At 32.5% G+C, this 15,268-nt stretch overlaps 2 protein-coding genes across 2 annotated transcripts; one reads left to right on the top strand and one right to left on the bottom strand.

Moving 5' to 3' along the window:
- The first annotated feature begins 548 nt into the window (after positions 1 to 548).
- Positions 549 to 1,963, top strand: LOC7459518 (uncharacterized protein At5g48480). Its single transcript, XM_002303048.4, has 2 exons — positions 549 to 918; positions 1,485 to 1,963. The coding sequence occupies exons 1-2, from the start codon at positions 650 to 652 to the stop codon at positions 1,708 to 1,710; spliced, it is 495 nt and encodes a 164-aa protein (XP_002303084.1). The 5' UTR covers positions 549 to 649; the 3' UTR covers positions 1,711 to 1,963.
- Positions 1,964 to 4,400: 2,437 nt separating this feature from the next.
- LOC7471186 (putative lipid-transfer protein DIR1) lies at positions 4,401 to 4,909 on the bottom strand. The gene has a single exon (XM_024595645.1). It carries the CDS (start codon positions 4,713 to 4,715, stop codon positions 4,407 to 4,409), a length of 309 nt encoding a protein of 102 aa, XP_024451413.1. The 5' UTR covers positions 4,716 to 4,909; the 3' UTR covers positions 4,401 to 4,406.
- Positions 4,910 to 15,268: the final 10,359 nt, after the last annotated feature.

The raw sequence follows: 15,268 nt of genomic DNA, 5'->3' as shown, positions 1-15,268 counted from the left end.
TGCCTCGTGGTTAGATTAACACCAATTTTTTTAAAAAACTATTTTAATAAAACTATTTGATATTAAATAATTTAATAATATAAAAACTATAGCCCTTTTCTTTTCTGTTCTGTTCCGGATCGATTCTCATATTTTATCCATAAAAAATAATAAATAAAAGCAATGTCAAGTGACGCTAATTTTTGCGTGACCCATCCCTAACTGTTCCAAATCACTCGCTGATTCGCGAGAGAAGAGGGTAAATTGGTAATGTTTTTTTAGAGTAAGAGCACTAAAATTAATTACTCTCAAACTATCACAGGCTAACTGCTGCTGACTACCCCTTGTTTCTTGTAAGGTAGCGTGGTGAGACACGCTCCGAGGGCATTTTGGTCTTAGTACACTAAGGACAAAAACGACAGGGCATTGGACCCCGAGAATGGCATTAATTCGTAAATCATGGCAAATTCTCATGGCAATAAAAAATCATGACCAAAATTATTTTAATACTCGCAAGTAACAAACGGTTCCGCTTCCCCGCTTCTATAAAAGCCCCACAGCACTCACATAGTCTTCATTTTCTTTATCCGTTTAGCTACTCTCCGATCTCTCTCTCTCTCTTAGGGTTTCCAACCTTTTTACTCTTTCAGAGACTTCTTGAAAAGCATCGATGGCGCTAGAAGAGGGTCAGAACGGAGGTGCTGAGAAGGTTGCCGTGGAGGTGTCTTTCAAGTCCTTCAAGCCACAGCTGTTTGTGGAGGCACCAAAGGCTAACGACGCCGTTCAATTCTACAAGACCGCCTTTGGTGCCGTTGAAACTTGCCGTACTACTCAGCCTAAGCGCAAGGCAGACCAGGAGCTCCCTCACATCGTCTCCGCTCAGCTTCAGCTCGCTGGCTCCACCTTTCTTGTCTCTGACCTCTCTGATGACTCTGCCTCGTACGTTTCCCTCTCGCTCTCCCTCTTGACCTTTATGCTTCTGAAAATGGCTTCTGTATTGTCAGATCTTACTGTTTGGTACATGCTTGAGTCTGTTTAATACGTTTATACTGCTGTATCCGTGTCTTCTTTGCGTTTTATCTATGTTTTCGCGTTTTGCTGTGGTTTGTCGACCGTTTTATGATTCTCCTACGTCTGTATAGGAGGCATGCAAGTATTTTTTTACTTCTGCGTCCCGATGTTTTAGTCGTTGAGTTTTTATTTTTAATTTTTCCGGATTTTTTCATATTTTTATTTATTTTTCTGTTAAAAATCCCTAGGCTCTGTTTGTTCTATTTTTTTTATACCGGATGATTCTGTGTCTTGGCGTCCTATTTTCTTTACCATCTCAATAAAATAATGATTTTTTTTAATTCTAAACGTTTTTTTCAATTTTGTCGTATATATCTTGTAGTGCTGAATCTCCACGTGTAGACTATTATGCCCCGTGCCTTATGATTTTGTATTTCTAGTTTAGTACCCACCTGTTTGTGATTTGGTTTATGACCCACACATGATTTGACCAGGACCAAGGCGGGGGGGACTGTGTTTGCGATGTGCCTAGAGACTGAAGACGTGGAGGCTGCGGTGACCAAGGCGGTGGCCGCTGGGGCCGTGGCTGAGGGCGGGGTTGTGGATGGTGAAGGCGCGTGCTGTTGTGCTGAGCGCGTGACCACGGTCAAGGATCCTTACGGTTTCGTCTGGCAATTCTGCTCTCCTGCCGATAAGTGCGGTGCTAACGTGGAAGCTTAAATGCCGTATGATCTTATGATATTGGTTCGCTTTGGTTCTTAGTGTTGTCTGTCTTTCATATTTTACTTTGTAGTAGTGGGACCCTTATATCCGAGAAGTTCTCTGCCTATTTGGATTAGGTGATTCGTAGGGTTAGTCTCGCCTAGTAGTGACATGACTATGGTTTTTTTGGTAATTTCGAGAACTCCTTGGTGGAGATATGGATGAAATGTCTTTTTTATCCTTTGAAGTACTGCTATTTCCTGTTACAGTATTTTGGTGTATATTTCTCTTATATCATTTCTGCCATAGTTGCTGCAAGAACCTCTGGATCTGACATGGCTAAAATCGTAAAGTTAACTTGGGTTGAGCTAGCTTTGAGTCGGTAGTGAACCTAGTCAACTCACTGGATCAAAGTCAAGTCGGGTTTAATGACTGATTTTCACCATGTTTTTATCATAATTTAACGCCTTTATTGACAATTTTTTATTTTTAATTAAATCTAAATGAATTTTCCATGGCTGGTGTATATTTGAGGATGGATGGTTTTTTCTTGGAGCACCTCATTCTACAAAAGAATATTCTGATTGGTGTGATTGTTTATTCTTTTTTTAGGAGTGTTTTTCTTTCGATGAAATATTGAGATTTAATTAATGTAAAATACAATAAAATACACAATTCATTCATTTAAGGTGCGGCAGATAAAGTTAAGATAACGGTGGACTTTGGCCTTTTCACAAGCTGTACAGTTATAACTGGTAAGCTGACACGCGTACGATACTCGTGCTGAGAAGTTGCGATTGCATGGGTGTGGGGGGAGCGTGGTCCCCAGGGCCCATTACTAGTGGTTGGTGGATGGAGCAGTGGTCGTGATGAGGGCAACCTAGGGCAGCAGTAATGCATTGTTTCTGGTAAATTAAAATTTCGAAGCTCGATTCTTTGTTTTAATTAAATAACACATTAATTTGACAACTTGTTTAACTTTGAATATTTAATTTTTATATATCCGGGTTACCTCGGAGTAGCCAACCTATATCTAATTACCAGAAATAGAAGTTAAGATTATAATGATCACGGTGAGGTAAACCACAGCTTTTCCCCCCCTCCCATCAGGTGACCGTTCTTGTGCGTTGTCCTCAGACCCAGGCCCAGGCCCAGTCTCTTCGAATCCAAACTCTCTTCTATGTTTGTATCTTTTCGAAGAATAGGCCTAATTGTCAAAGGTTTGTAAGATTTAGTGTTTAATTAAGTAAATATTAGCTATTAAGATCTTAGCCACCCGAATTTTTTAAGAGTTAGATTAAGAAAATAATCAAAGCATGTTGAAGAGATCAAATGTTTAAAGGATTTCATTCCTCGTTGTACATGTTGTTATTGATGATTGATAATAACATTGCGACTGGCGAGGGGCTTCGGAAATTGATTTATATATGTTCCCCTCCTGAGTTGTATAATTTAATTCTAATTTGCAGATAAATCTTTAGGCCTTTTCAAATCAATTTTATTACAGCATACCTATTAAACTTGATTTTCGGATCGATGGGTTATACACAAGTAAATTAACTTGCGTTAATCTAAGTTAATTATTTATATATATATATATAAAAAAAAATTAAAATAATATTATTTTAGTTTTTTTTAAAAAAATTAAATGGTTTTGATTGGATTTACCAGATTATCAAATTGGCCTGCTAAATTAACATGATCAACTCTAAATTTGCTTTCTTTTAAAACCTGACCCGACCAGAAAGTAAATTAATTAAATCTCGAATTGAACTGTGAAGACAAGCCGGTTTAATGATAGTCAGACGTGTAAGTTGGTCCAGACATCCCGGGTTATCAATAATAATAATAATAATAATAATAATAGACAGGAACCAAAATGAAAATGTCCTTTTCATACGAGGCTTATCACACTACAAATGACACCCACCACACAGTTACAACGGAAAGAGAACATATCTCCTCCTTGAAAATAAACAAACGAACAGTGTTTTCAAAGCCAGCTAAGCTTTATCCATAGCTTCACCGTCCCCTCTTCTGTTTGAAATGGTTTTTCATGCCTGAAAGTTCAACAAAATGGTTGCCAAGCAACAAATAAATTAGCAATTTATACAAATAATTAGTAGCATATAGCAACCCTAATTACATATAAACGTTCCATGGAGGCCTAATTTGACGAGTATAATGACTATTGCATCTCTCATACCAAAACACTCCCTCTGATAACATGCAAATTTTCTATTTTGGGGTGGCCTTTCTAAGGGCTTAATTGAGAAGTTTCAAACAATAAGAGGGTTTTGGATTTTAAAAAAAACTCTGGAAGAGGCCAAGGCCATCCTTGGCCCCCTTTAGATAAGAAGTCCCAGGTCAGTTAGGTGTTTGCCTGATTAATCAATTAAACGAGATGATATATAACATAAAAAAAATAGAGAATAATTGACCCATGGACTCGAATAAAAACCTAGGTCAATCTAGTTAAAAATCTAAAAACCTAGGTCAATATCCAGTCAAAACCCACTTAAATTTATAGTAACTTTTTTCAAAACAAAATAGTTTTGGTTTTTTTTTTTTTGAAAAAAGAATTGGATTAGCCCAAATTGATTTAACCTTGTTCAAATTCGACACCCGGAGCCTGCTGCATTAATGCATGCATGCTAGCTAAATTATGGTTGCAAGGTGCAAGAGAATGCATGTGATGAGAATATGGGCATACCTTAGCAGCTAGGCACAGCAGTGCTGAGGTTGCACTTGGAAGGCAAAGCCATGGCAAGATCAGGATCGATGCCGAGATAAGGCAACAGGTATGAATTCTTGTAAGAGCAAAGGCATGTGAAGTTAGCCCCAGAAACAGCCTTGCAACAATCAACTGATGGCGGCTCAACTGGGTCTGGTTTGGTCACAGATGGCTTGCAGGCTGCGAGACCATCCTCACTAATGTCACACACGCTCACTGCCCGTGAGCCCTCAAACAAAGCAACCACCACCAATAGCAACACCACCAGCTGCCTCTTCGCCATCTCCATCACAAAAAAATCAGCAGCAGCAGCAGTCGATCTGTCCACTTATGTCTGCACGTTGTATATATACTATCTCAGAGCACTACACTTGTTGGTAGATTTGTGGGTTACCTCTGTTATATAGAGAGAGTCTTTGAGGCAAGAACCGCAGGTTTAGATCCCGTGAACAAGAATTGGCAGGATTCGGGATCACGGGGCCAGCTCTGCTCATCTATGTTTTTTTTTTTTTTTAATATATATATATATATAGCATTATTTATTCTTTAATGCTCCAAAAGTGAACATCCCATCCATTTTTTTATACCAAATATATAATTTGTTGTCTTCTTTATTTGCTCGATATAATATTCGTAAAATAAATACAATTTAAAGTGATATGGTGTATGTATTATTTACGTTTTAATGTATTTAAGTTTTAGCAATAAAACTTTGATATCCGCTGAAAAAAATTAAACATGGACCCATTTTTCCATGCATGCATAGAAGAGCATGTAGACACCAAATTATTCAAAATCAAGGTTAAAAATTTTTATAGACACCAAATTTATTAATATTCTAACACATAATTATAGACGCAATACTAGAAATTCTTCTAATATTAATAGAATTACTGACAGAATAATTTTATTAATAAATTACGGTGATAATTATTAATTGACTTATATCTGTAATTCCATCGACATATATTAATGGAATAATACTATTTAGGATATATCAACTGAATTATAGACAGAATATATATAATTAAAAAAAAACAGTTCTGTGGAAGTTTTATACAAATCATCAAATAATTATATTTATACATATATAATTGGATGAATGCTGTTTCTTATTTATACTGCTTTGGCCCATTGGATAAGAAGATCAGGCCACCCACAGCTAAAATATCGTCAAATGGATTGGAAGAAATCCTTCAATTTGTCTTGTAATGTGAAACCCAATTATTAGAAGAAAGGATTTCTTGTTTAGTGCCATGGAACCCCTCATTCTATCTTTTAAAAATCACAACACCCAACCTCCAAATTATTGAAATTAAATCATTTTTAAATGATAATATAAAAAAAATTATTCTAACCATCATATAATTCAGTGATACGAACCCGTGACACTAATTTCTTAGAGATTACAACATGCTACCTAGACTTTTATAATTAAATTCATTTACCACTCCTTAAATTTAATCCCTTATTATATTTCGAGTGTGTTTGTTTTTGAAGTAATTTATGTGATTGTGATTTTAAAAAATTAAATTTTTAAAAAAATATGGTTAGCTGTTGTTAGTTGGATTTAGATACGTGTTTTTGTACAAATTATGGTTGAAGTTTATATGTAACAAAAAACATACTAAAATGTTTGGTAGAAGTGTACTTATGATTGTTTTTCAAAGTACTTTTTACTTGGAAATACATCAAAATAATTTATTTTTTTAAAAAATTATTTTTAATATCAGCGCATCAAGATGATCTGAAAACATCAAAAAATATTAATTTAAAGTAAAGAAAAAAAATAAAAAATTATCAAATTTTTTCAAAGGCGCTTTTAAAACGTAAAAATAATCAGAATTTTACAAAACTTAATTAAAAAAACATGTAAAAATTTCTTTATAAAAACTACATTTTAAACTTAATTTTTTTATAAATTCTACATAATAAAACACAATTTGATTTATTATCAAGAATCTTTGTTGCACTACAAACAAAGAAAAACAAGTGTAAAACAAACGCAACTTTCATTTCGATCAATCTCAATCCATGAAAGATGGTGAAGTGTACACCACAAAATTATCACTAGTCACATGTAACTCAATTTACAAGATTCGTAAAATAATTAAAAACGGTCCTCCATTAAAACATCAAGACATCTTCAAAGCAAAGTAGAACCATGAAACAAAATCCTGGTGGGCAAAACAAAGTCGCATGCCTTAGGCTTGGGTTTAGGGGTATAATAATGATATTTTTTTTTAGACACATTGGTCATTATTTGAAAGATTTTTTTTTTGCTTTTTCTTTGCATAATGTGACTAATTAATTGTCCTTGAAAGATTAAAAAAAATCACTTGGGTCAAGGGGCCTTTTAATCTTTGACTTAAAGACTTTTTTGTTATTTACGTATGGTTATTTGATAGTTATTGGATGTTCTAGGGGTAGTATGGTAATTTGATAAATAAAAATAATAATAATAAAAATTTTGGGTGAACAATGTCAGCTGCCTCCAGATGGCGGGTGCGGCGCCATTCGGTGGCCAAAATCGTGATTACAGGGCGGCTTCCAAAATGTCTCGGTGTCCCCTCCAAGGATCAACGATGCGTGTAGCACTATGGCGGCCGGTGTGACGGGTTTGATCTTTTGTTTTTTTTCCTCTCTCTCCTCAAAATTCATGGTGGAATTAAAAAAAAATCAAATCAACCCCTAAAGTTTGTTGTACTTCAGATTTCATCGTTATTCTTTTTATTACAATTTTTAAAATTTAGAATACTTTACGAAATTAAGAGGTTTTTCAATTTCATTCATGTTCTCTTTGTCGCAATTTTTTTTATTTAGAATAGTTTATTAAATTAAGAATTGTTTTCAATTTCATCCTCAGTCAATATTTTCATCTATCAGATTTGGTTTTTATTCTTTTAATTACTATTTGTTTTTATTTTAGATGGTTTTTGCAAAAAAAAAAATTTAGTTTCATTATTTTTTAATTTTTTTCCTGTCAAATCTAATTTTTTTTTATTATTGTATTTTCTTGACCTTGCAAGATTTTTTTAGATTGATTTGTATGCCATTTGTTTTTTTTCCTCTCTCCTACTCAATTTTTGTGCTGGAATTAAAACAAATCAAATTAGCCTCTAAAGTTTGTTGTACTTAAGATTTCATCCCTATTCTCTTTATTACAATTTTAAAAATTTAGAATACTTTATGAAATTAAGGGGTTTTTTCTATTTCGTCCCTATTTTCTTTGTTACAATTTTTTTTATTCAGAACAGTTTATTAAATTAAGAATTGTTTTCAATTCATCCCCAATTAATATTTTCATTTATCAAATTTAGTTTCTATTCTTTTAATTACAATTTTTATTATTTTAGATTGCTTTTGCAATTTTTTTTGCAGTTTCATCATTCTTTAGTTTTTTTCGTGTCAATATCTATTCCTTTTTTTATTATTATATTTTTTTGACATTGCAAGATTTTTTTTATTCATTTTTTAAATTATTATTTCATTCTCCAATATTTAATTCGCTATATGTTTAGCTTCTTAGTTAATGGTTTGTGAGTTTAAGAGATTAACCCTCGTTTACAAAGTTGACAGAAACTTCTTTGTTTTTTTTTTCTTTTTTTTTTAGATTATTTTTTTCATCCTCCAACATTTTGTTATTTTTCAATTCACTTTCTACGGTATTTTTTAGTCATTTTGAAAATAACACGGGTTGCCTTGTTTTTTTTTTTTTTTTTGTCTTCGTTGAATTTAGCTTTTCTAAAGGAATTTTGTTTTTAAATTGAATTAAATTGATTGATTTCATCCTCTACATTTATTTTTTAAGTGTTCAGCTCTTGGGTTGAGCTTAAATAAAAAATTTAACGGATTACAGATTTAAAAAAAAAACCCAGGTTTACAAGGTTCACTTGAGCTTGCTAGGTTTTTTTTAAGCTTTTTTTCTTTTTCATATTTCTTTCTCTGACATTATTTTTTATTTTTTTTCTATAGGATTTATTTTTCTTTTTAAAATAACAAGAGTTGCCTTGGGTTTTTTTTCCAGGTCTTTGTTAAATTGTGTTTCTTTAAAAGGAATTTCGTTTTTTAATTAAATTAAATTTATTGATTTTATCCCCTGGCATTTAATTTGAGGTAATACTTGAAGGAATTTTTTTTTAATTAATTTTTTTTGGAAATTAATATTCTTTGTTTTTTTACCTTTTCTTTCTATAGAGTTATCCTGATATCATGTTTTGGGTCATGGATTCAGCAAGTTTATCGAGTTTGACTCGGGCCTTTTTTTACTGCTTTTTAATATTTTTTGATCTTGAATTAATGGTCAAAATCTTAGATTTTTTTAAAAAATAAATTTTCATCGTTTTGATATCTTTCATGCTAAGAAAAAAATGATAGGCCCGTGATATAGTGCGGGCCACCTATCTAGTATTTTATATGCAAATATTTTTTTTTTATCAAATGTTATCAAATATGTGGTGGGTATGCTCGCATTCGCATATTGATAGAGATATTTATTTGATAAGAAAAAAATAAAAATCTCTACAATCAAATAGTAAACATAAAAGTTAAATAGAGAAAATAAAAATAAAAAACTCACACAAAAAATATGCAACAATCTCGTTGTATACATTACTCCAATTCTCATTCACATAAAATTATCAACCACTCGTAACATTTAGTGTTTGTGGTACACGATACACTTAAAAATATTTTTTTTTATTTTTAATATTAATATACATATATCAAAATCATCGGGAAAAATTAAAAAAATATTAACTTGATATGTTTTCAAGCCAAACATATTTTTAAAACGCATCTAAATATAGTTTCAAACACAAAAACCAAATGGAGTCTACTCATGTTTTAGGTTAAAACTTTGTTAAGATTTAATCTTCAATATAAGCTCTTTAACATGGAAAAATGACAACAAAAATGACAAAAAAAGACTCGAGTGAAACTTAGTTTTCAATCAACCAATTGTTGAAGAATAATTTTTTTTTTAAAAATAATTCTAAAAAAGGAAATTAAAAAGAAATGACCCAAGTCAACTTGTGTTAACCTTTCAAACTTGCGACTAGGTTTTTAAGACCGGGATCACCTTATAGAAAACAAATAGTAATTTTGAAAGATGAAATTGAAAAAGCTATCAAATTTTAAAAAGGATAAAAAAAATTAAAAAAATGAGGATCAAAATTGATATAGTAGAAAATTGACAAAGAAATGCACAAAAATCGAGGGAAAGAGAGAGGATGAGAGAAAAATGTTGCCAGTGACACCGCCACCCATACCTGCCATGCTACGATAGAGATCCCGCTGAGACGATCAAAGTGAGACCGTAAAAGACCTCCTTTGGAGGTTGGAGGAGACCGTACGTGCCTTTAGAGCACGACAGAGCTCCTCACACACTGACGCGTGCGTTGCACGAGCTAGCCATTCCTCCCTTGCTCGTTCTTTTTCATCTCTGTTATTGTTTAAGTTTCAAATTTGATCCGTCAAGCTTAATTGTTTTGCGAGATTAAGTATCAAGCGAGCAATAAAATTTTTCCTTGGCATTACGAAACCCTTGTGCATAAGCAACCAAAATAAATTGCCATTTCCATTCCAAATGTATTCTACTTGAATGGACCCATTCGAAAACAAAAAGTTAGGTGATCATAAAAAAAAAAAGGGGACGAGCTTTTTTCACTGCCCCAATTCAATCCTAAATTGTTGAATATTTGTCCTATCTTCAATTTTGATGTCAATCCTTAGTTTTTTTTTTTTATCTTAATGATGAATGTGGTATTATAACGCAAGACTAGAATCTTAAAGGAGCATAACGAAACACAATAAAGACAAAATAAACTAGAATACAAAAACAATATTCCAATCCCCATGCTAAAATCGAGAGTAGAATGAAATGAAGCTGTGGTGCTTCATCGTTCCATTATAACGATGAAGATTTCTCAACCAACATATACTATATATGGCTCAGCCTGGCATGGCACCCATGGCAAATCAATCCATCAAAAACAGCAAGAATTTGCGCCTCGAAATGACATCTTAACAAACAAAACGAACCCTACAGAGAACCTTCACAAGGGAGTGGTCTTCGTTAAAGCACGAGCACTACCCCTTTGCTTTGCATATTTTCGTGCTCTCGGACCCACATATAATTCCTCATGACTCGCAAGTTGAGCAGATCTGCCCACTACATTGTTGAAACGTGGATTGGAACTGGTTCTTGTTTAGTAAAGTTCTTGATTATGGAGTATATTGGCATATGATCAATTGATTAACATTGCTTTTCCTATCTTTTATTATCCTCCTGCATCTTCATGTATTCCTTGCCCTAGCTAAGTTGGCCATGATCGGACCTGTTATAGACTGTTTTTTACTTGGTAATAAAAAATATTTTCACGTCATCTAGGTTTAGATGGGTTTTAAAAGTACATTTTATTTTTAAAAAACATTAAAATAATGTTTTTTTAATGTTTTTTCAATGATTTTGATGGGAAAAAATAATATTTAGTATATTTTTAAACAAAAAACACTTTTAAAAAATACTAGAATATCAAACACATGGTAAGTTCTTTTTCCAAATAATTTTAAAAATATACATTCCAACTTAATATATTTAAAATATATATATATATAAAAAAAAAAATTCAAGACGCTGATCCCATGATTAACACTTAAAAGTATTTATTATTGTTGTTGATTTCATGGGTTGAAGCAGAAGTTTACGTGGATTTAATTTGGATTACATTAATATATAGATAACAATTCTCTTTCCATTCTAATTAAATCCGGTTAGTACTCCATCTCTATTAAAGATTGAAACTCGAATTTTCTAATGGAATTCTTAATTTTTAACGCATGGGAATCCCCTTGAAATAGAGTATATTAATAAATCTTAACAAGAAACGTTAATAACATGTATGATTAGTAGTAGTAGTTGGACTCCTTTCCCTTGACCACTAGCATTCTAAAAATGAACAGAATTCGATTCCAAATTTTTTTGGAGGCTTGCTTTCGAATCTAGTAAGCTCGATGTATGTAGTTGAGGGAGCATAGAGTATCATATGGAGAGCATATGGATGCTTGGCATGCATGCTCTGCATTATAAATAGCCCCAAACACCTTACAAATTTCATTTCATCTCGTCCCAGAAGCTGCTTGTGCTGCTCTTTCAAACCTTTTCCTGCCCTTCGCTAGCTGTGCTTCCTTGATCTCCAGTTTCCTCAATTCTCAATATGGCCTCTACCCAGGTGCTCCCTCCCTGCTATCAATTCTCTTAGAATTCAGTTGCGAATATTTTTCAGTATGAAATTGAGTTGCAGGAACTATATATGGAGTGTACCTCTACTCCTAGCCATAGAGCTTGAAGAAGCTTCAAAATATGGTATCCTACGTACGTACCATTGTACAAAGAGTTTTCACAGAGAATGATCTTCTAACAGTTTTTTGAGATAGTTTTTCTCTTTCGTTATATTCTATCTAGTTTCCTCACCTTCAAAAATAAAATAACGTTTATTTTATAAACTATTTCAAACACTTTTACACAAGGAAGTTTTAACCCCTTTTTTATATGTGAGCTTGCGCATCATGCCCGCCCAACCACGTTCCAAAACCAAGGAAAGTTGACGAGTTTACTTTTAAGAATTTAGAGGAAGTGATTATATACAAGAGCCAACTCGAGGCAACATCTGAGAGTAGTGGATCAACCGGGGGTTAATCCAAGTTTATTTTTTTAGAAAAAAAATAGGATTTTGCATTTATTAAGATCCTGAATCGAGTTACCTTCGTCAGGCTAGACCAAGTTGGTCTATATATAATTTATTTTCATGTGTGTCCCATTTATAAAGGGAGTATAACGGACATGGTATTTCATATTTCAGGTTGAAGCTGAGCCAGTCAAAGAGGTGACCAACAAAGCTGAAACTTCATCACAGGCATGTCCAGTAGTTATTGAAGAAAAAGCTGCCACAACTGAAGAACCCGAAGTGGTTGTGGATGATGCTGATGACGAAGAAGAGGAAGTGAAAAATGAATCGGATGAAGAGCAAGCAGATCAGGAGAAATTGGAAGAATATTCACCTATTATTGGTGAAGATGAGCCAAACACTACTTTTGATGACGAACTAGAAGCTGAAGATGGTGACTTGATTTAAGACAAGGAAAGAAATCTTACATGAGGAGAGGTTGTGGTGATCACAATCTTATATGTGTGTCTGGTTTTTATCATTTATGTGTTTTTATTATTTTTTTCTTGACACCTCCCATGTTTTATTTTGTGCTGTTCTGTTGCGTGTAGTATCCTGAAAACTATATTATAAAGTGTGCCTAAGATTATTAGTTAATTTATTATTTGCTAATTATTAACTAAGTACTTCATTGTTGAGATCTCTCTCTAATTAATGTATTTATTACCTAGCTAGGTTGTAATCAATCCATAATGGTTAGGACAAGCGGTAAAGCCTAAGCTAAAGATATAAAATAAGGTCTTAGGTTGAAGTTCTACCCTTTAATATAGGATTAATCTAAAAAATACCTCTAGATAATCTCAATTTATAACCTAAAATATCAATTTACTCTTAAATCTTCAAATATTCTTAAGTAAAAATCTACTTTCATTTTAAAAATCTCTTATATATATATTTCCATCTAAATTATATTTTTTTTAATAATAAACCCGATTCAATCGGGTTAGAGTCGGGTTAGAGTCGAAACTAAATAATAAATTTAAATATTTTAGATCAAAATTGAATAGATTAAAATCTAACTAAAACCCGAACCACTTGTGGCTTCCTAGCTTGTGTTTTAACCATTGGATTAGCATTTTATTGTCAAAAGTGATTGTACCAGCTATTTCCCGGCCCTTCTTTATTTTTCCCCGAATCATGTTCATTTCACCGACTATATAATAAGTTATTAGCTTAAATCAATTGGCCAGGAACAACTCTCTTTTTCCTTAATTATTTTTCCAATGCATGCAGCTTTGAATCGGAATTGGATTCCAAGTCCTGGAATTGATGCCTAGCGACTTGCTGCGTAAAGGAATTAGTGTAATAAGGAAGGTGTTCAGAAAGAGAAACAAGCAGCAACAGAACCTTGAATCATGCATTCTATATTAAGCCTTTCATTGTGCTAAATCAGAATTTGTATAATATATATAGTAATAGCTAAGGTCTAGCCTTCAATATGGTCTGCATTGTATCGATAAAAAAGTGTGAGCAAAACTTTCTTTGATAGATCTCTGCAATAATCTCTTCTCTTTGTAGTGTATACTAGATACTTGGTTCACTTTATGCCGCAATCAGATTTAAATTTTCTCAAATACATGAAAATAATATTCAAACGACGATAATCTAAGATAAATCAGGTTAAATTAACTAAAATAAAATTTATGATACAAGACCGAAACAACCCGCAAAAAAAAAAAAAAAAAAAAAAAAAAAAAAAAAAACAACTTGCAAAATTTGTATAATATAGCAATAGCTAAGGTCCCCCAGAATGGCGCGGGGGATGATACGTCTACGTGTATGCAACACATGTAGACCTACTATATTGATTTATTAATATTATAATAATATAAATTACTAAAAAATCCCTAAAAGCATATGAATATAACGAAAAAATTGTAATACAAATATGAAAATAACCTCCTAAGATAACCTTTAATTTTTCAAAGTCATTGAGCAAACATGAAATTTTACTATGCATAAGATATGCAAAGATATAATAACTTCTCTTTTAAATACCAATATTTTTGAGGCCTAAGTTTTTTTTTTTGTTGTTAATGTTTAACAATAGTAGTATTTTTAATGGGTGTGATTTAAAAATAAAAAGTTTAATTATTTTTTATAAATTATAGTTTTTTAATCAAATTTTAAAAGAGTATTGTATATAAATTATAATGCTTTTAAATTTATAATTTGAGTAAAAGATATATGGCATCACACTACACGACGCACTACACCGCACGTCAGCAAACGGAGTCCTCATAATTAAGAAAAGCACAAAAATCAAATCACACTTTCTTTCATTGGATTATAAAATGAATCATATAAGTGTGTAAATTCATCCGAGCCCTTCGTATAATTTCTTTCTTTTATAAAACTTAATGATGATATAATTATACAATAACGATGCCTTGATTTTTTTTCTTAAATAATAAATCCCAACATTTAAGATTCATTAGCAACAAAAAAATTTTAAAAATAAATTGAATTTTTTTATTAAAATAGATGTTAAAGCTACCTTGCGCGCACCTTGACTAATTTCACGGGTCTTAAAGTTAACAACCATGTAAATTTCCAATGACTCTAAGATTTATGAGACTCAAATTGATAATTTTTAAAAAACAAATTTAAAATCTAACCAGTTTAACTACCCAATCAAATATTTTGATAACTCTATCAAGAGGCGGAATAAAAACTTTTTGTGACTCTTATCTTTTTTCCAAAACTAAATCAAAATACGAGCAAAAGAGAAAGAGTCATGGGATTGCAACCTAGCAGGGACGACGGCCATTCTTCTCTTTGTGTTAATTGTAAACGACAAACTAAGAAGAATAAAGAAGAACTTCCTCTATATCCATGTTGGCATAGGCGAGGAGATCGAGAGGGCCCTCTGAGATTTTTTATTCTTCGTTTCTTTTTCAATTCTGGCTCAGGTTTAAAGGCTAAGTAGCTATCTAACAGAACAGAACGGCTAGAGCCTCCATGGTTCACAGGGTAGTGAGCTTAGATCCCTTGACTTGACTTGTAGAGAATGGCTAGAATCTCCATGAATAAATAGAGGAAATAAATCCCATTTTCTCTGTTGCCACAGTATCCTCTCACTCTTTCTTCTTACTTTTAAATGATTAAAGCAACC

Source organism: Populus trichocarpa, chromosome 2 (genome assembly GCF_000002775.5).
Source record: "Populus trichocarpa isolate Nisqually-1 chromosome 2, P.trichocarpa_v4.1, whole genome shotgun sequence".
Classification (NCBI taxonomy): Eukaryota; Viridiplantae; Streptophyta; class Magnoliopsida; order Malpighiales; family Salicaceae; genus Populus; species Populus trichocarpa.
Note: the sequence above shows the minus strand (reverse complement) of the source record. Positions and strands in the feature narration are given on the sequence as shown.